The 20,391-nt window shown below is 43.3% G+C and overlaps 2 protein-coding genes across 4 annotated transcripts in view; one reads left to right on the top strand and one right to left on the bottom strand.

Moving 5' to 3' along the window:
• The window catches only part of LOC311230681 (multiple C2 and transmembrane domain-containing protein 2-like), a gene marked incomplete at its 5' end in the record, with an annotated part of 36,623 nt that extends 17,230 nt beyond the window's left edge, over nucleotides 1–19,393 (bottom strand). Inside the window, 12 exons of the mRNA XM_084317043.1 lie at nucleotides 633–758; nucleotides 4,206–4,280; nucleotides 4,544–4,645; nucleotides 4,923–5,025; nucleotides 5,127–5,229; nucleotides 5,355–5,448; nucleotides 5,648–5,834; nucleotides 13,893–14,023; nucleotides 14,998–15,168; nucleotides 16,355–16,466; nucleotides 19,136–19,215; nucleotides 19,352–19,393. Of these exons, the coding sequence (XP_084173169.1) occupies nucleotides 633–758; nucleotides 4,206–4,280; nucleotides 4,544–4,645; nucleotides 4,923–5,025; nucleotides 5,127–5,229; nucleotides 5,355–5,448; nucleotides 5,648–5,834; nucleotides 13,893–14,023; nucleotides 14,998–15,168; nucleotides 16,355–16,466; nucleotides 19,136–19,215; nucleotides 19,352–19,393 (1,326 nt within the window). The remainder of the gene's footprint in view (nucleotides 1–632; nucleotides 759–4,205; nucleotides 4,281–4,543; nucleotides 4,646–4,922; nucleotides 5,026–5,126; nucleotides 5,230–5,354; nucleotides 5,449–5,647; nucleotides 5,835–13,892; nucleotides 14,024–14,997; nucleotides 15,169–16,354; nucleotides 16,467–19,135; nucleotides 19,216–19,351) is intronic.
• The window catches only part of LOC311234340 (uncharacterized protein), a 107,089-nt gene that overhangs the window by 14,774 nt on the left and 71,924 nt on the right, over nucleotides 1–20,391 (top strand). Inside the window, exons 2-3 of one of the 3 annotated variants that reach the window (XM_084321488.1) lie at nucleotides 9,720–9,829; nucleotides 10,416–10,443. The exons of 1 other annotated variant lie outside the window; for it this stretch is intronic. The gene's annotated coding sequence lies outside the window, so the exon portion shown is untranslated. The remainder of the gene's footprint in view (nucleotides 1–9,719; nucleotides 9,830–10,415; nucleotides 10,444–20,391) is intronic. One more of the 3 variants, XM_084321490.1, reaches the window with a different exon arrangement.

Genomic DNA, 20,391 nt, shown 5'->3' with positions numbered 1-20,391 from the left:
CGTGAATATGCCACGAGCCGTCCATAATCGTCCTCTAATGCAGATTCCACCTGTGTGGATTGAGGGAGACAGATAAAAGGATAAAGAAATATGGTTTTCTGATGTCTCAATTGTACGGCTAAACGGAGCCATAAAATATCCTGTCAGAGAGGCAGCGCCGTCCGAGGGGAGGATTTACATGTTTTTAGATGTTAATAAAAATAGAACTGAACATCCAGGGCCGCCTGGGAGAAATGCGAGGCCCTGTGCGAGATTTAAACAGTCAACATATTCTTAAATAATAGCGCTGCCCGAGGCTGGGCATGATACAGTCAACATATAGCAAGAGAGAGAGCGAGAGAGAGCTCCCGTTCTACAGTCAATATACAGTGTTATCGCTGCACAAGACCCGGCAATGCCCCTGACCCTCCACCAGAGCAAGGCCAGAGAGAGAGAGAGAGAGAGAGAGAGAGAGAGAGAGAGAGAGAGAGAGAGAGAGAGAGAGAGAGAGAGAGAGAGAGAGAGAGAGAGAGAGAGAGAGAGAGAGAGAGAGAGAGGGAGAGGAGAGGGAGAGGAGAGGGAGAGGGAGAGGGAGAGGGAGAGGGAGAGAGAGAGAGAGAGAGAGAGATTATGCGCATTGAGGAAACACTTACAATGTAAGCCACGAGACTCTTGCATGGATTCTCCCACTGTAAGCAGCTTTTGATGGACCGTATCGTTGACCGTGGCCAAATGGCTTTGTAGAGGCGTTTTACCCGGCCGATATTCCTTGACAGGATCTGATGGAAAAAACAGGAAACTATCTCAAAAATACATTAAACCCATTTGAAAATAACATTTTGGACCCATATTTTGGTGAATCTAGATACAAGCACAAACGCAAGCCTAAGTTCAGAGTGCGTCAGAATAACTTCAACCAAGGCGAAAATAGATCCAATGGTTATGTGCGTATAGATAATTATACATTATATTAATTATATTAGGCTCTACTTGTGTCATCCGATTATGAATGACTGGATCATTTATACACTTCTGGTCCATAGCATATTGAAATTAGTTATTTTCATTCATTCATTTTTAACAGCAATTCATGATCTCCATAGATTGACCCAACAAAAAGTTGAAATGATAGGAGGCAGCGTGCAGATAATCATTCTACAGGCTGGCCTACCTCACAAGATGTAAGGTGTCTCCTATCAAAGAGAATGTTTGCTCAATTATATATAGATATAGATTGATATAAAACCTTTCCAGTCAGCAGAGTAGCCTATAATGTAATGATAATGTATATGTTTATTAATCCCCTCCTCTACATTTGACCCACCCTAACTATTTAGGAACAGCCACACAGTGCAGTGCCGGGGACCAACTCCAGCTGTAATGCCAGTAGCTTGGTCAAGGGCCACGGCAGGGATATATTACCTACCTAGCATGCGCCCTTTAATGGTGTGGGGGAAACCGGAGTACCCGGAGGAAACCCACGCAAACACGGGGACTTCACACAAAAATGGAAGATTAATAGGAAGTATGATATTAAGAAATTAATGGACGTGAATGAGGAGCCTGGGAGGAATGTTGGTGTTGATAGCAGACGACACAGTGGTCATACATTACATTTACATTTTGTCATTTAGCTGACGCTTTTATCCAAAGCGACTTACAAGTTTTGTACAACAAGACAGCAGGAAGGGTACAACTCTATCAGTTGAGTAACAATGTGCATCAAAGTGTTGAGTGCTACAGTGTATAGGTTAGTATATTAGGACAAGTGCATGACAGTAAGGTTAGTTAAGGCTAGAGTTTTTTTTTCTTCTTTTCAGATAATGATTGAAGAAGTGCGCCTTTAGTCGACGGTGAAAGATTGGACGGGTTTCGGCTGTCCTAACTGTGGTGGGAAGTTCGTTCCACCATTGTGGGGCAAGGACCGAGAATAGGCGACTTCTCTTTGATGACCCTCCCTGGTCACTAGTCTACTTGTAGATGACTTTAGATTGAGGTAGGACTGCTGATTTCTGACATGTTCTACTAAAGTGAAATATCCCTTTAAAGGGAACATCCACCTTAAAACAGAATGTACACTGTGCTATTCCAATGATCTTGTCATTTTGGAACCCTAGCCCTATTTGCTACTTGATTGATTGATTGAAAACTTTAATTAACAGATTGCAGAATGGGTACAGTACAGTACAGCTCAATACACACAATTGTTAAGGGGATGCAGACCAGAGAAAGACTTTCGTCTTGTTTACATCAGGGTCCCCCATTTTCAATTCATAATGACATTTATGACATACACAACATACAGATATACAGAGATAATAATCTAATCTAATCATCTAATCGAATCATGACATTTATGACATACATGACATACAGATATACAGTACTGTTACATTTGTGACATACAAGATATGCAAATATACAGTACTGTTAAACAGATCCTAACAGTAAATATATACATACGAGGGGGAGGGAATACATTATGAGGGGGTGGGTGGGTGGGAGGGGGGTTCAGACATTTACGGGGGCCATTTTCGAATTGCAGCCTCCCGTAGGTGCTCTTTGAGAGCGGTAACTTAACAATGATGTTGTTGATTGAGTCCTTTATAAGCACAATCCATGCTTTTCCTATACCAACTCCTGCTAGTTAGCCACAAACCAATGCAAAGTCAATGGGGTCTAGCTCCTGTCTGTACAGGCTGACTGAAGACAACTGAAATCTACTGTGTGTGCTAACTTTGTGGCTAACTAGCCGGAGCTACTATGCCGAACAGCATGGAACACAAACAACGGTCTCCCTAAGCATGGAAATCAGAGCATCAAGACTTGAATTTGTGATGTCATCTTTTTGGAGTTGGTCCATTGACAATGAATTGGTAGAGTTTTTGTTTGAACTATTACATCCAAATCAGTTTTATTTAGATGTACAGCTCTGAATTGGAAAATACACCCGTATCCCAATAAAATCACCATGGTTACTGTCATAGTGTCCTCATATCCCAATAAAATCACCATGGTTACCGTCATAGTGTCCTCATATTCCAATAAAATCACCATGGTTACTGTCATAGTGTCCTCATATTCCAATAAAATCACCATGGTTACTGTCATAGTGTCCTCATATCCCAATAAAATCACCATGGTTACTGTCATAGTGTCCTCATATCCCAATACAATCACCATGGTTACTGTCATAGTGTCCTCATATCCCAATAAAATCACCATGGTTACTGTCACAGTGTCCTCATATCCCAATAAAATCACCATGGTTACTGTCATAGTGTCCTCATATTCCAATAAAATCACCATGGTTACTGTCATAGTGTCCTCATATCCCAATAAAATCACCATGGTTACTGTCATAGTGTCCTCATATCCCAATAAAATCACCATGGTTACTGTCATAGTGTCCTCATATCCCAATAAAATCACCATGGTTACTGTCATAGTGTCCTCATATCCCAATAAAATCACCATGGTTACTGTCATAGTGTCCTCATATCCCAATAAAATCACCATGGTTACTGTCATAGTGTCCTCATATTCCAATAAAATCACCATGGTTACTGTCATAGTGTCCTCATATCCCAATAAAATCACCATGGTTACCGTCATGGTGTCCTGAGAGTTGTTCCACTATTCACCGCCTATGGAGCAGCCCCAGGATTTGTATCTTGATGACATCATCACTAGAGTCTTGTCTCTCTAATAACATAAGGATGAGGATGGGTGTTCCCTTTAAGGGGTGCACCCAAGCAAACAGACGGTAAAACTGTCTGACGACCACCGTCTGATTAGCATACCAAGCAACGGCATATAGAGGCAGGCCTATAGCCAGCTTGAATGTGGGCCTGTTTGGGCTTTAGTGAGCATGTTATTGTCTGCCAACAATTACTCTTTGTTGGAAGCACAGACAGCCAGGCACCCTGTCTTATACACTGTATATCAAACTAATGCAGTGCAACTGTATGCGGTGACCCGGGTGCAGGTTAATTCATCTTCAGCTCTGTGGGTACATTTTCTTCCAATTAAAATAAAACTCCCCCCCCTCATTTAAACAAAAGGTCTTCATAGCCAATCCATAAAGAAGTAATTGAGGGTGAAAGTTCTGTTATTATTAGTCAAATGAATGCCGTTTCAATTCCCATTTTGAACTGATTAGGACTGATTGGTTTGAGCATACAGTTAATGAATTTATCTCAGCACTAATGGTGGTCTGGTCAAACCTTTTTTGAGAACTTTGAATTATCCTCCATGAATTTTATCTCCTTGGGTTGGAATGTCCTGTAACTTGCTTTAGCCTGGAAAAAAAAGAAAGATTTAAAAGATATATTTTTTATCTTGAATCTCCAGCTAATTGACTGTACACCTATAATGGATGCCAGCAAGCTCAAAAGTTATTGACTGTGGCGCTGTGATGAGGTCATCTTAGCTCCATCTGCTGTGGCACTACAGTGGCCCCAGCCAAGGCCTTGCAGACGGCCATATCGGAGAGGATTTAGCCATCTATAATAGCCATCATGGCCTTATGTCCTAAATTGTGGGTCAGAGGTTTTCTACTTACCGGGTTAAAAATAACCTCCAGCTCCAGCGATATGGTCCCCTTAGAGAGCTTCTCTAAATTCTCTGTTTTCAGTGGGAGGGAGATCTGCTGCCCGTTTCGGATCTGCCGTGCAGAGGGGAAGGACATTGGGTGATGATGAGCATGAATTATGTTGGATTACACTTTAGAAAGTCGTTCAACTGTAGGATTGTACTCTTTTCACTTTAAATCAAACTGATACCATGAACAGAGATCAGTCTAATGTCTGTTATAGTGACAGTATCACAGCTGAATGGGACCGTGATGGAAATAAGTGCTTGCACTTTCTCATGTTTTTATCCCTTGGATGCTGTCTTTTACTCCACAATAAAATCGATGGTTAAAAGGGCTAACGGCGTACAGAAAGCAGAGGTATGGCCACTTTTCCCAGGAAGTCTGGTGCCTTGTCTTGGTCCTCGTCGAAGGTGGTCACCTCCAGGACTCCGTGGATGTCTTTGACGGGGCTGTGGAGAGAGACAACGCTGTCAGTTCATTCTGGAAAAAAAGCAACAGACATCTTGCAGTGAAGCTATTTGGATAAGATGGAGCAAGGCCTGACACTGACAAGGTAAAGACTGTGTTCCACTCTGGGAAGAGGGTTTTGTAAATCGTGCGAGTCTGCAGTCTGTCGTTCCCCAGCTCCAGCACACAAAAAGGGTCGCTTTTTCCTGGAAAAACAAACAAACAAACAAAAGTACCAAAAAAAACGTAACATTATTCTTTCAAAATGTGGAAATGTTTAGGTTATATTAATTTGCCAAAACAATTACAAGAGTAAAGGGAGTCTCTCTACCATTTAAATCAGAGGCCAACAGATCGTCGGCCCTGATAACTTTCACTTGTAGGAAACCAACATCATGCAGGTTTTTCATATATGATTGTAGACTCTGTTGGGGGCAAAGATGCGAAACACGAATCATTACTAATCAGTCGTCCACGTCATAGTCGGAGATATTCTTTATTACAAAACACTGATATACTGCATCAGTGACCACCCAACACTTTTCTAGTCCTCGGTGACCAAGTAACAGTCATTTACACATTAAATATGAGAAATATTCTCATGGTTGGCGCTCGTATACTTACATATCTATCCAACATGTTGTTCTTCGTGCTGGGCTCATCCAGGGGCGAGGCGGACATGTCTGAGATGGAGACGTCACTGCATGCTCTGCGTTTCACGTGGAAAACCAGGCTGCCTTTGCCATTGTCCAGAGGGCAGGTGTACAGGTGGTACTTGTTCACAAAGACCGTGGAGATGTCCGCCTCGCACCTATTCACAGGGAAACAAGGACACAAAGTGGAATAGATGCAAAGTGCCATGGCTGTAAGCTGCCACTAAGGGGCAGGAGTGGCTCCTGACTGACTGAATGTGTGAGTGTAAGTGACAGCATGATTGATTGATTGATTGATTGATTGATTGATTGATTGATTGATTGATTGATTGATTGATTGATTGATTGATTGATTGATTGATTGATTGATTGATTGATTGATTGATTAATTGATTGATTGATTGAAAAGTTTATTAACAGATTTCAGAATGGGTACAGTACAGTACAGCTCAATACATACAATTGTTAAGGGGATGCAGACCAGAGAAAGACTTTTGTCTTTTTTACATCAGGGTCCCCCATTTTCAATTAATCATAACATATATGACATACACAACATACAGATAGACAGTACTGCTACATCTATACATTTATGACATACCAGATTTGCAAATACAGTACTGTTTGTGATACAAAAAGTGTCCAGAAAAAGAGTGTATATACATTTGACGTAGAAACTGTACATTGGGGGAGGTTGGGTAGGTGGGGTGGGGTTGGGTGGGTCGGGGGCTGTACATTGGAGGTGGGGGGGGGGGGGTTGGGTAGGGGGGGGGGGGGACACTGTACACTGTACATTGGAATACTGACAAAGCCATACACGGTAATTTACTGTACAACTGGGTTAGGACATTTGTAGGGGCCAGTTTCGAATTGCAGTCTCCCGTAGGTGTTTTTGAAGGTGGGTAGTGATTGAGCCGAATCTGGGTTTAACATGATTTGTGGAGCTCCCTCTGGTGTTGTGATCGTGGTATTCACTGACCTTTGGGAAGTATTTTGACATGTACATGGGCACCTTTGTCGTGTAGTGTAGACCAGGCCCATTGCAAGTTGCTGTACTCTGTCGTCTACTCTAAGCCATCCTAGGTTGTCAAAGTGGGCAGGGGTGAGGTGGGTTCTAGGAGTCAGGTCAAGCAGTAGTCTAACTAGTTTGTTTTGAGATGTTTGTAATTTGTTTTTTAGTGCCTTTGAGGTGCTTTGGTACCATGAGGTGCAAGCATAGTCGTAGTACCCTTGAATGAGTGCTCCTGCCAGAGAGGAGATCCGGTACAAGAATCGAGTTCGTTGGTTGACTTTTTTTATTACATTGGATGCCATTTTGTCACAGGAAAGATTAGCCTCTAGGGGGGGCGGAGCTAGGCGAACATGGAGTAGACGTGTTTCACGTGAGCTCCCTTCTACCGTGCAGAATATACGTTTCTCCCCATTAGTCTTTATTTAATTTTTATTTGTTTTTTGTCTGCTTGTTAAGTCGTCGTGTTTCAACTACTGTCGTCGACTTTTTTCGACTTTCTGCGATGTCGGTGGTGGAAACCAGATCCATGAGCGCCCCAGCCAGCAAACCACCACCGGGCCTGGCCGCACCATCGCCCGGTGTCGGTGAGATAAGCGAAGCTGTGCTCTTGGTCATGACCAAGCTCCATGCAGAATCTGAGACACGCTTCGCTGAAACACAAAGGAAAGTGCTGGCGGATTTTTGTGATAACCTTCATCGAGAGATATCAGAAGAAATAAGGTTGGCGGTCGTCCCGCTGATAGACAAGATGGAGTCGCTGTACGTTATCTCCTCGGCTAATGCTACCGAACTAGCCGAGCTAACGACGGAGGTATCATTACAGGGCGAGAAGATGGCGGATTTAGAGTCCTCCCTGCTGGCTAGGCAGGCTGAAGTTGCCAAACTACAGTCGGTAATTGTGGAAATACAGTCCCGGGAGAGACGCTACAACATCAGGATTGTTGGAGTACCGGAGGGCAACGGGGAAGGCCGTCTCTCTGAGACCATGCCGGAATTGCTGCAAAAAATACTGGGGAATGACGTCCTCCCCTCCCCTCCCGTCTGTGAATCGGCATACAGAGCGGGCAGGACCACTCCTGGTGTGAACAAGGAGCCGAGGCCCATCATTGTCAAGCTGAACAGGCTTCAGCAGAGGGAACTCATCATGCGGTCGGCTCGTGCCAGAAGGGGTAATCTAAGGCTTGGCGATCACAAAGTGGCCATTTTCGAAGACTTTACACCGGAGGTTCAAGCACAGAGAGGCGAATACAAAGTGGTCATGAACAGGCTATGGAAACTAGGCCTGAGGCCCACGCTATTCACTCCCGCGAAATTATCTGTGTTGGATAAGGTCGATGGTCGGCGTTCATTTTGGTCGTTGGCTAAAGCGAAGGAATATCTCGAGGGGATACCCGAGACTGTAGCTTGATAACTATATCGGGTGAGTGACTTGGCGATGTGGGCCTGAATACATTGTTAGGGCCGGCTGTTCACAAACACTTGCTGTCATGCCCAGACATGCTAACTGCCCACTGCCCATCCAACTAGCGGGGCTTCCCAATGACTTCTGTTACTTGCTAAAGCTGACCTCATGGTTGTACTTGTGTATCGCCTCTTTGGAAGCTAACAAGCTAGCTGAACAATGTACATAACAGACTCTAACGTGCTATCCGGATTCATCACTAGCTTACGCGCTAGCCTCGGGCTAGCTAGCGGGCTGCGTCTAACGTCTGCGCTGATACATTCGAGACCCGTTAATATTTACGCACTTTGGTTGTTGTTGCTGTTTAAGTGTCATCGGTTCGCACAATTCAACAGTGATCGGGTCCTTAACTAACTTCTTGTATGCTTTTATTTTTATATCCAGGCTGTTTTGAGCTTTGGGCTCCGGTAGGAGAAGATCGGTTGAATATATATATAAACAATATATGATAACAGGTTGTGTCAGGTATTGCTTATTACCATCCCCGGGTTAATGAATGTGTTTAATTCTATTCTTACAAAGGTTATGTTGAGTTATTATATAATAATGACTATTTTTTCCATTATAGTTATCTCATGTTAGGGCCAAGGCTCACGGTGGTTTTCGACCGATATCTTTATTGAAACAATATATGATAACAGGTTGTGTCAGGTATTGCTTATTACCATCCCCGGGTTAATGAATGTGTTTAATTCTATTCTTACATAGGTTATGTCATTCCAACCATTGTGCCTGTTCAGAGGGGCTGTTACAGGTGTGCACTTTGACCATAACCCCCTTTTTTCCCTTTCTTATTATTGTCGTTGTTTAAATGACATCTGTCTGCACAATTTACCTGTGATCCGATCCTGCCTTAGACTATATGCTGGTATGCTTTAATTTAATTTTAATCTTTTCTGTCAACCAACTGTTATGTTACAGCCCTTTACCCTTAGACACACAGGGGTCGTGACATAAATGGGGGCTCTGCCTGGATCTTGTAACCCGTGTTCAATTGTTGGTTGATGGATTTGGTGAACTGTGTTTGTTTACACTTGTATAGTAAACAAAGTAAAAATGGCATTTGTGTAAAAAAAAAAATGGCAGTTAGTACTTTTGATCTGGGGAAATTCTTGAGCAATCCTACTTGGGAAGCACTAGATAGCTGCCGCAAGGCAGAATTAGTGGAGATTGCCACACATTTAAACTCTCGGTTCAACAGAAGCATCTTAAGCAGGATATCAGGTGTCTTGTGGTAGATAAGCTGTTGGAGCAGGGGACGCTTGTTTTGCCTGTGGTCTCTGATGAACATGCAAGTCCTCCTGGTGAACCTACTGAAGCACAGCCTTCTGTATCTGAGGAGCAAGCTCATGGTGAAAGTGCTGAGAAGGCAGGTGTGAAAGTCACATTGCCACATTTTCACTTGCCCTCTCCTGTGTCAACTGGGTCTCGAGAAGGGGCCCAGGTCAAGGTTAGAATAGCACGTCTCCAGATGGAGGCTCAGGAGAAGGCACAAGCACGTGAGGCGGAGTATCGGCTTCGTAGAATGGAGCTTGAGGCAGAAAATGAAAGGGCTGTTAACATTCGTAGGTTGGAGCTTGAGCATGAAGTGGAAAAAGAGCTCAGACTGCGGAGGTTGGAGCTGGAAGTCCTAAGGAGTGAATCCAACTCTGCTACACCGACTCCTCCACAAGGCCCTGGTATGTCCTCCTCCACAGCTTATTCATCACATACTTTTGATATAAGTAAACACATTGCTTTGGTGCCTCCGTTCCGAGAGACACCTATAACATTGCAACGTTGATGCGCAGACTCGGAAATAGATGGTTGCAGGGGTGATGTTGAGTTATTATATAATAATGGCTATTTTTTCCATTATGGTTATCTCATGTTAGGGCCAAGGCTCAGGTGGTTTTCGACCGATATCTTTATTGAATTTTATTTTTATTATTATTATTATTATTTGTGTTTATTGGACTAGTGGGGGTTTAATCAGGGGTTTATCTAGAGGGGGGTCGGAGTGGGGAGCGTCTTATTGGATCCATGACTCCAGTGGGAAATGATAGGAAGATGACCTTCCTTAGTGGATGGGGCATAGGGAGGGGATTGGAGAGTGGGTATAGGAGGGCTTATAATAGGACGGGTGGGTTAGGGTTTAGAGTAGAAGGAGGGGGGGTTGTAACTGGGGTGGTATTTCTATGTGTTTTATGTACTGTTGTCTTATATGTGTGTAATTGTTCCTCCTCTGAACTCCTTGGACTGACCGTCTGGGCCCGCCTGGATCAGCGCCTCTGTACTCAGCCTGGCTGCACTGGTATGTTCTCTACGCATTTAGACAAACTCGACCATGGCTAAATTGAATATTTTAATTTGGAACGCAGGAGGTCTTAACGCCCCACACAAGCGTGCCAGTGTCCTTTGGTTATTGAAGAGAAGAAATATTGACATTGCTCTCCTTAGTGAGACGCATTTATTGGTGGGTGATGTGTCAAGGCTAGCAAATCGACAATATCATGTTATCTCCTCATCCTCAGCCGATGATAAGACGAAAGGAGTCGTCATAGTTACAAGACGTAACCTTGATATCAAAGTCCTGGATGTGTGGTCGGACACGGAGGGAAGGATTACTATAGCAAAAGTTGAGTTCTCTCATAGGAAGATGGCAATAATAGCATTGTATGCCCCTAACACATTTGATTCAGCGTTCTATAATACAATCACAAAGAATATGTTGGAACTTACTGGATACGCTCTCATTGTGGGTGGCGATTTTAATGCGTGCTGGGATGCGGAGATGGATAGGTCCGGATCCTCTGAAACAAGCGACCAAAAACGGTCCTCTAAGGCCCTCAGGATGTGGGCCCAGGACACTGGGCTCGCAGACCTATGGCGCTTATCCAATCCCACCCTCAAGGATTACTCTCACCTGTCTACCAGACACAAAACCTTCTCTCGAATAGACTATGCATTCGCATCCCCTAATTTGTTTGATAGTTTCGACGTCTCATTGGTTCCCCTGGCTCTCTCGGACCACAAGGGGATTTTCCTTGTGGCAACCTTTGGCAGGTTCTCCACGAGAGCTCCCAGGTGGCGTTTTAACTCAACCTTATTAAAGAACGATGATTTCTGCTCTGAGTTCAGGAGTAAACTAACTGAATTCTTGCAGATCAATGTTGGCACGGTCGATGACCCCAGGGTCCTATGGAACGCATTGAAAGGATTTATCAGGGGTCATGTCACACTTTTCTCCTCCAACTTACGTAAATCCTGATAAAAAAAACTAGAAGGACTGGAAACATTATATGCGGATCTATACGCATCTTTGCAAACTAACTATGGTGAACGACTAAACACACAACGTAAGATAGTCAAGAAGGAAATAAACTCCATACTTAAACAACAGTCTGAGTTATTGATACATAGGACAAGGCAAAATTACTACTTTCACGGCTCCAGGCCTAGCCATCTATTGGCAATGAAAATACGCTTGAATGATCATTTCTCGGATATCCCCTCGATCAAGACGCGACAGGGTACAATCACTACTGATTCGAAAAAGATCAACGACACTTTTAAAGAGTTTTACTCACAGTTATATAGCTCAGAGGTTAATCTCGACAACTCTAAATTTGAATCGTTCATTGGCGGGCTTGAGATACCCCACATTTCTGAGGAAGAGGCTAAGGAACTGGGGAAACCGATCACCCTTATGGAACTAAGGGAGACGATCGCTGAAATGCAGAGGGGTAAGGCACCAGGCTGGGATGGTATTCCACCCAAGGTGTATTTAGCTTTCTGGGACCAACTGGGCCCATTGATGCTCGATATGATCAATTACGCTATCGAACAGGGGGAGTTCTCAAGAGATGTCAACATGGCGCTGATTTCTTTACTTCTCAAGAAGGACAAAGATCCCAATGATTGTGGTAGCTATAGGCCCTTGAGTCTTCTCGGGGCCGATTTAAAAGTGTTTGCCAAGGTGCTGGCCCGCCGCCTGCAGAGATTTATGACGGTATTGGTACACTGCGATCAAACTGGTTTTATCCCGGGGCGCCTGGCTGCAGATAATCTTAGGAGGCTGTTGCATGTAGTCGATAACAGTAAAGACAATACAGCTCCGTCCACTGTTCTGTCTTTGGATGCCATGAAGGCGTTTGACAGACTAGAATGGTCATACCTGTGGAAGGTACTTGAGGTCATGGGTCTGGGAAAGAATTTTATTCATATGATTAAAGTCCTGTATGCCTCGCCGTCGGCAATGATACTGACAGGCAAAAACTGTTCCACACTTTTCCCAGTCTCCAGATCTTCTAGACAGGGTTGTCCTCTGAGCCCGGGACTATTCGCGCTTTCCCTCGAACCATTGGCCCAATTTATTAGGCAATCAGAGGACATCGTCCCCATAATGATCAATAATACACCACACAAAATTGCTCTCTATGTGGATGACCTACTGATTTTTATGGATGACCCTTCCCGGTCGGCCACAAAATTATTGGAAATAATCGACGACTTTGGTAAATTGTCAGGCTTTAAGATTAAATGGAACAAATCAGCCTACCTACCTCTTAATGAGCTGGCCAAGGCGGTGCGACTACCAGCTGATATCCCCATAGTGGAACATTTTAAATACTTAGGTATAGAGATATTCCCCACGCTGAGTCAAACTACTAAGTACAACTTCACGGGTACTTATGATAAAATACGCCAGGATCTAGACAGATGGTCGTCCCTTCCTAACTCCCTACAAGCCCGAGCTTCCATAATCAAAATGAATGTTCTGCCTAGGATACATTTTGTTAGCTCAATGCTCCCCCTGCCCCCTCCAATAGACCACTGGCGCAAGGTACAATCGATGGTATCTAAATTTATCTGGAATAACAAACGCCCGAGAATCAAAAGAGCTACTACTCAACGTAGGAAACAAGATGGGGGCCTCGCAATCCCTGATTTTAAGCTTTATTTCTGGTCCTTCTCACTGAGACCTCTGATGTGCTGGCTAGACCCTGTAGATGCTGTATCTTGGCGCTCCTTAGAAGCGGCGGCGGTCTCACCGCTAAGATTGCAGGATGTGGTGTACTCCACTGTCTCTATTTCGAAATGCCGGCTGAGGTATGGACCGATCATAACTCACGTGATCCAAACGTGGCGCAATGTACAGAGGTCGTGTGGGGTTAAATGCCCATGGCACCTGGACTCTCCAATTTTTAATAACCAGCAATTACTTGTTGGGCACAAGCCGGTTAATATTCCTCAATGGCAGAGGAGGGGAGTTCATACTCTGGAGGATATTTATGATAAGAACGGCCTCCGTGCGTTTCAGGACTTAAGAGAATTTTATGATCTTCCCGGCGAGTCCTTTTTTCTTTACCTTCAACTAAGGTCAGCGCTGAGGGCGCATGGCGTGCCGTGGGCTCAAGCTTTGCAACCACACCCCTTCCTCAGGCTCATAGTGGACAGGACGACCTCCAGAGGGTTTGTCTCAGACTTTTATAAGCTCTTAATTCAATCCACGTATAAAAATGTATCATTGGATACAATCTGGTGGGTGGATATCCCGGAGTTGGACCCCGAGTTTGACTGGGATGATGTTTGGGCAAATGTGGCATTATCTTCCCGCAACCCCAATCACCAGCAAATTAATTTTAATTATATTCATAGGACCTATCTTACACCTAGGAAGCTATTTGCTATGGGACTGATAACCGACTCTCTGTGCACTTTGTGCTCTCAAAAGGTCAAACTGTGGCGGGTAGGACTCACCTTCCGAGGCACTCCTGAAATCTGCGCGACTCTTTAGACCAGAGCTCTATCTCCAGGATATCTGGGCTCTCCGGGAACTGGTTGAAGTCAAACCTCTCCTGCCAGCGAGGGTTGGGGTCTTTATAATGGTTCTACAGAAATAAGATTGTTGGAGTAAAAGCACACGCACACATCATTTGAAGGTAGATTTATTTTTAAATTAACATAACCTTTTAAATAATAGTTTTTTTTTTAAAGCCTGTGATTTTACTTCTACTTGAGTGAATTTCTAAAGTACTTTTACTTCTAGGGCTGAACCCTGGGCATGGGCCAAATCACATGTCACCTAGGGTGACAATCACTAGAAGGCGCCAGCTACGCGGGACGTCAGTGGCAAATCAGAGCGCAAAACGCGAACGTGGAAGCAAACATGCGTTGGGATAAGAATTTAGGCGCCCGGGCCAAAAACAAGAAAAGAAAAGAAAAAGAAAAGATGGCGGTACCTCCTGAAACTAGACATCTTGAGGAATCTGAATGAGTTATTATTCGTTCTTAGCTTACTGGGAAAAGGGTGAAATCTTGCCCCAAATCTCAGCAAAACTTTGATGGGAAAAAAATCGGTATGGCCATTTACAATGGGGTCCCTTGATCTCTTGTGCACCACTCCATTTTTCTGTGCACACACATATATATATATACTAGTGCACTGGTGTTATACAAAATATGCTCTGCATGCACACCGACTGCATACACACTGCATAGTGTACAGTATGCACCCTGTACTTCAGGACCATGTGCCTTTAGGCTTCCACTCTATGCAGATAATCCCTACATGTAAATGGACATAATGCCAATCTAACCTTGAGTACTAGTTGTTGTTTTTAACCTTTATTTACCCAGTGAATCTTTTCTAAGCATGTACATGTATGCTCTTTTTCAGCAACACCCATATACACTCTCACAATTAAACACATTCACACCTGGGTGTTAATTATAAACAATTTGGGGTTAAGTGTCTTGCTCAAGGGGACTTATACTGAGGGAGGGGAGAGTAGGATGTTCCAGTCACAAGCCCCTGTGCTCTAAGTTTTAAGATGCCACTGCCCGCTGCCCCCGTGTCCAGTACCTTGCTCCTGTATATCTGGTTGCCCAGTTTGAAGCGTACAAACAGGGTTCCCTGGCCGTTCATAGGCAGGTTCAGGCCCTTCAAGAGGGTGATGACCACCATGCTGCGCCAAAGCTGATTCTTCCTCAGACTCTCTTCTGACAGACGCTGGGTCTGAGTGGTACCTACTAACTGGAGGAAGAGAGGAGAGGGTAGGAGAGGAGAGGGGAGGGGAGGAGAGGAGAGGAGAGGAGAGGAGAGGAGAGGAGAGGAGAGGAGAGGAGAGGAGAGGAGAGGAGAGGAGAGGAGAGGAGAGGATCAAAAGAATGAAAAAGTATTTCTAACAAATAAAATCATGTTACAGACAGGATTTGAATGGAGGAGCTCTTTTCATCAATAACCAAAGCAGCTGCAACATGCATAAAACATAAATGCGGGGGGGGGGGGGGGGGGGATATATATAAATGAAATATAATAATGGATCATATTTTCAAATGTCCATCTATATGAATACAAATCATAGAGCTACATAGTATAAATAAGTGCTTTGGACATTACAATAACAAAGCTGCGTAAATGAGCTCTCCACCAACCAAGGGTAGCAGACAGACAGCTAGGTGAAAGTACATTATGTCTTTTCTCGACAGTGGAAGGACATTTTAAATGATCCTCTTTTTTCATTCAGGAATTAAGTAAATCCAGGCTTGTGCTATATACAGTATATAAAGCCAGGCGTGTGCTATATAAGGTATATAATAGGAGACATATCCTAAGATAATTAGCTGAGCGTACATCAAGACACACTGCTGCAGGGAAGTACATGTAGCTGGTATTCAATTAGCACAGATCAAGCAGTCACTACCACTGTACAGTCCTCTGTTCCTCCCTGTGCATAATTAAAAATAGCAAAAAATCATGTTCCAATTACCATTAGACATTGGCCACATACGCCAGAGTACAATCATGTGATTGTATGTAATGTGTACCATATTAAGTCTTATCATTCAATCTATTAGCAAATGCGTCAAATAATGATGTTTTACTTCATCCGCAGGGATTATATTGGGTGGCCACATTTAACCCCCCCACCCTTCTTCTCTGATGATACACTGCCCTCTTGTGCAAATAATTAACATAAATTAAAAACATGTACAGTAACAACTGATCCCTTCGTTGCTAAGTGCTGTCCATCATGTCTTACCTTTCGTTTTCTGGACAATCCGGGTCTCTGGCGCATGCACGTTAGATCCGAAACAGAACAACACTGTGAGTTAGCAAAGCATCACAAAATGACATGCGTCATGCAACATACAGCACCATAGATGGTAGAAAACTGATGGAAAAGGTGCGATAAATACGTGTTATAAGTTTCCCTTACAGTGGTCTTGCTATTCCCGTCCATACGGGACAGGGACAAGTCCATCAGGATGTCCCCCATGTCATCCTCCAGACTGTTGGGGTCGTCCAGAGCCAGACACTGCTCAACAGTCCTGGCGGAACAAGTGGTTTCATCAACAATGCAAATGAGGTGCATGGGTTGAATTCAGCCTTTATCCACAATTGACAACTTAACAGACCTTTCCTATACATGTATGGGACAATTTATACATGTATGGGACAATTTATTTAAAAAATTATTATCATTATTGCTATTAGACCAACAATTTGGCATGTTCCTGCATGGACACCTGGATGAGGGACCTATTGTCAATGGAACGAGCAGCTTCAACGCTCGCTGAACATGACCATGGACAGGACAGTCCCTGGATCTATATAAGGACATATTTGGAGAATAGTTATGACTGAAAGTAGAAATGTTTGATCTGCACCCCCCCCCCCCCCATTTTGTTAGTGTGTTTTGTCTGTATTGTACTGTTTGTGAGTTTTGTTTTGTCTGTATTGTACTGTACTGTATTGTATTGTTTGTGAGTTTAGTTGTGTTTGTATTGTACTGTTTGTGAGTTTATTTTACCTTTATTTTACCAGGTTTCGAGTTTAGTTTTGTCTGTATATTGTACTGTATTTATGTTGAGCTGTTTTGTGTTTCAAACTATTAATATTTTTTTTTTTAATTTTTTTTTTTTTTTTTTTAATAAAAAAAATGTTGGCATGTTCCCTCCGGTCCTATTCCACTGCTTCCCTCACTGTCCCGTCATCCAAACTCAAAGGTTTTGGTGAACGGGACTTTCTCACGAGCTGCACCCCGACTTTGGAACACCCTCCCTCAGACTGTCCGAGACTCTCCCTCGCTCTCCACCTTTAAATCCAGACTCAAAACCTACCTGTTCTCCCAAGGATACAACCTTCCCTACCCATAACCACCCTCCTCCAACCTACCACCTCCCCTTCCCCTTCCCTACTTTCTCTCTGTCTCCTGTCCCCCCCCTCCCCTCGGTTTCCTTACTTCCCTGATTGTTCCCCTACTGGACTTTGTATTTGTTACTTGTTGTTACCCAATGGTCTTATGTCTTGCATATTCATACGTTGCGTATTCCCTGTGGTTCTTTGTCTCTCTGTTAATTTGTTTTGCTTATTGTCAGCGTCTTTGGGTTCTTGAAAAGCGCTATATAAATAAAATGTATTATTATTATTATTATTATTATTATTATTATTATTATTATTATTATTATTATTATTATTATTATTATTATTATTATTATTATTATTATTATTATTATTATTATTATTATTATTATTATTATTATTATTATTATTATTATTATTAACATTTTCAGTGCCGGCCATTAACGTTGATTATTACATGGCGTTTTCACATTCGCCGAAATGCTTGCTTGTGATTGGTCAATAGCGCGCGTCAGAGGTCAGTTATCAGACAATAATGACCGCTGTGGGACAATAATGACCGCTGTGCGCAGCTGTTCGCAATCAAGCCCACTGAGATCAGTGCAATCAGACACTGCCGGTGTTCTGCTGCCGGGGAAGCTGCCGGCGATGACAGGGGGCGGAGCGACGAGCGGAGCCAGAACCAGTGTTGCGAGTCGATGTAAAATGAATTAGGTATATTGTTAGTAAGTTAGCCATGTAATAAGCGGGATAATGTATAGCTATACTCGATCATTGTCGCAAAATAATTGACCTTCACTGACGTTTAAAACACCTCGCCGAGGCGGCTCGGTATTTTAAACTCCGTGTCGGTCAATTATTTTGCGACAATGACCTCGTAGCTATACATTATCCCTTACTTAATGTCCTTGAGTGCCATCATCCACTTCAATGATAGTGTTAAAAACGCATAATCTATGTTTTAAATTATGGCTATGTGTCTAATCTGCCCGTCGCTTATCAATGACTTGTTTGCAGTCAACATTGTCGAAACGGATTGTTTTTTAATCGGTTCATATCCTTTTTATAGCATTTCGAAGAGCTATCGCTCTCTCGAAAACGTCAGGAAAATAGAAAGATTCCGTCATAAACGGCATTTATTGGAATATTCTCGAATACACTAGACACGTTGTCATTTGTCGGCCTATTTATGAATTGTTTTAAAATAAACGCTAGATTATCGATAGTATATGTGTACTTATGCACGCTGAGAAATCGATTATCTTATTTCCTCAACAGCACACACACACACACACATATACACATACGGGACATGCTGTTATCTCAGTGAAAACAGCTCTGATTATCCTAAAACTGGTAACATAGACTCCTTACCTTAGATCAGATGTTCTCCAAAAAGATTATTCCAATTCCTGATCGCCATTCCAAATATCGATCGCGTTTATTGATTGATTATTGGCTGCTGTAAATATATATTCCAGGCTGCTTTCCATCTCGCGATCACTTCCCTCTTCATCAGATCCCTCGCCAGCATAGTGGAGCCATAGGCTCCCCCCCACAGATCCACCAGTGTAATCGAATGGCCTGCATTTACACAGGGATAGACGATAGGGGGCGGTATTTTCCCACCGGAGCTCCTAGAGGGGCTGCTGTACGAACGGGAGACTCGGTTGATGAAATATTCAGATTGCTAATAAAAAATAAAAATGACAATTCGCGTCGTCAGCACTCAACGGGGGGCATGAAATAACGACATAACACGTCGCTGGCACTCAAAGTGTTAATAGAGTAGTGATATGAGTAGTTTAGTGTACTGATGTAAAAAATAATATACTCCACAGCATCTTTCACTCACTTGTCAATTTTAAGATCACTCAGGAGGATGCTGCTGGAGCCCATGAAGTCATCGCTGGCAGACAGATCCCAGTCGTATACCTGCGTGGTGCCCAAGGAAAGAAAGAATAAAAATAATAATTTTAATGTCAAGGAGAGAATAAAGCACAGACACCCTAGAATGCCACAGGGGAGGATGGATTCCAATAGCAATGTTATTCGTGGAAGAAGTTCAAACCTGGGAGACAAATGCTACATTGTAACCTGCTCTGTGGAACATCTTGCCTTAATGAACAGTCTCTGGTCCACAGTTTGAGTGGTGTAAGTAAGTGTTACCTGCCCTGTGGAACATCTTGCCTTAATGAACAGTCTCTGGTCCATAGTTTGAGTGGTATAAGTAAGTAAAACTTGCTCTGTGGAATGTCTTGCCTCAATGAACAATTTCTGGTCCAGGTCCTTAACAGCGATGGTGAAGGACTCCTTCCATTTGGGGTTGAGGTTTTTGTAGATAATTTTGCTTTTGCCATGTAATTTCCCATCTATTATTAACTTCACGTACGGATCGCTAGTACCTGAAAATGGGAAACACACACAGATTTGTCAAAGCAAGTTAACAAGACACAATTATTACAATCTGTTCACCGACAAACACAGAAATGGGGATAAAAACACAACCTCCTTGAAAGAGTTACCAAAGCAGAATGACAGCAGGAAAAGTAAGGATCACATAACAACCCACCCACAGATATTAGATGTATGATAAGTATGACCAATATCCTCATTAAGCAGTAATTTTTCACAAATATATAAAATCTCACAATTCAGCAGTACAGAACTCAGCGCTGTCTCTTTAAGACCGTTCTAACACTGTTGAGGATGTGTGGCTACGCTGGGCCGCATGATTACCAAACCTAGCAGCATTTCTGGCAGACGCTCTCTGATTGGCCGACGTCAGTTTCTACACTGGTTAAGCTTAGGCACTCTTCGAAGTTGGTTAAGGTTAGAGTTTGTCTTAGAGCGTGACGGCAAGTTCTTTCGACGGTTAAGCTTAGGCACTCTTTCGAAGTTGGTTAAGGTTAGAGCATGGCGATAGAACGCCAGGTAGTTTGTAGGCTGTTTGACGTGGAAATGGGCAAAGACACAGCTCGTCACGGATTGGGCAAACGCGTCAGTGGCCAATCAGAGAGCATCAGTCAGTGCCAATCAGAGAGCGTCTGCCAGAAATGCGGCTAGGTTTGGTAATCACGCCGCTGGGCCGCGTAAAGCCTTTCTACAACG

Source organism: Notolepis coatsorum, assembly GCF_963971535.1.
Source record: "Notolepis coatsorum genome assembly, chromosome: 1".
In the NCBI taxonomy this organism is placed as follows: Eukaryota; Metazoa; Chordata; class Actinopteri; order Aulopiformes; family Paralepididae; genus Notolepis; species Notolepis coatsorum.
The sequence above is the reverse complement of the archived record's forward strand: the minus strand, read 5'-3'. Positions and strand labels throughout refer to the sequence as shown.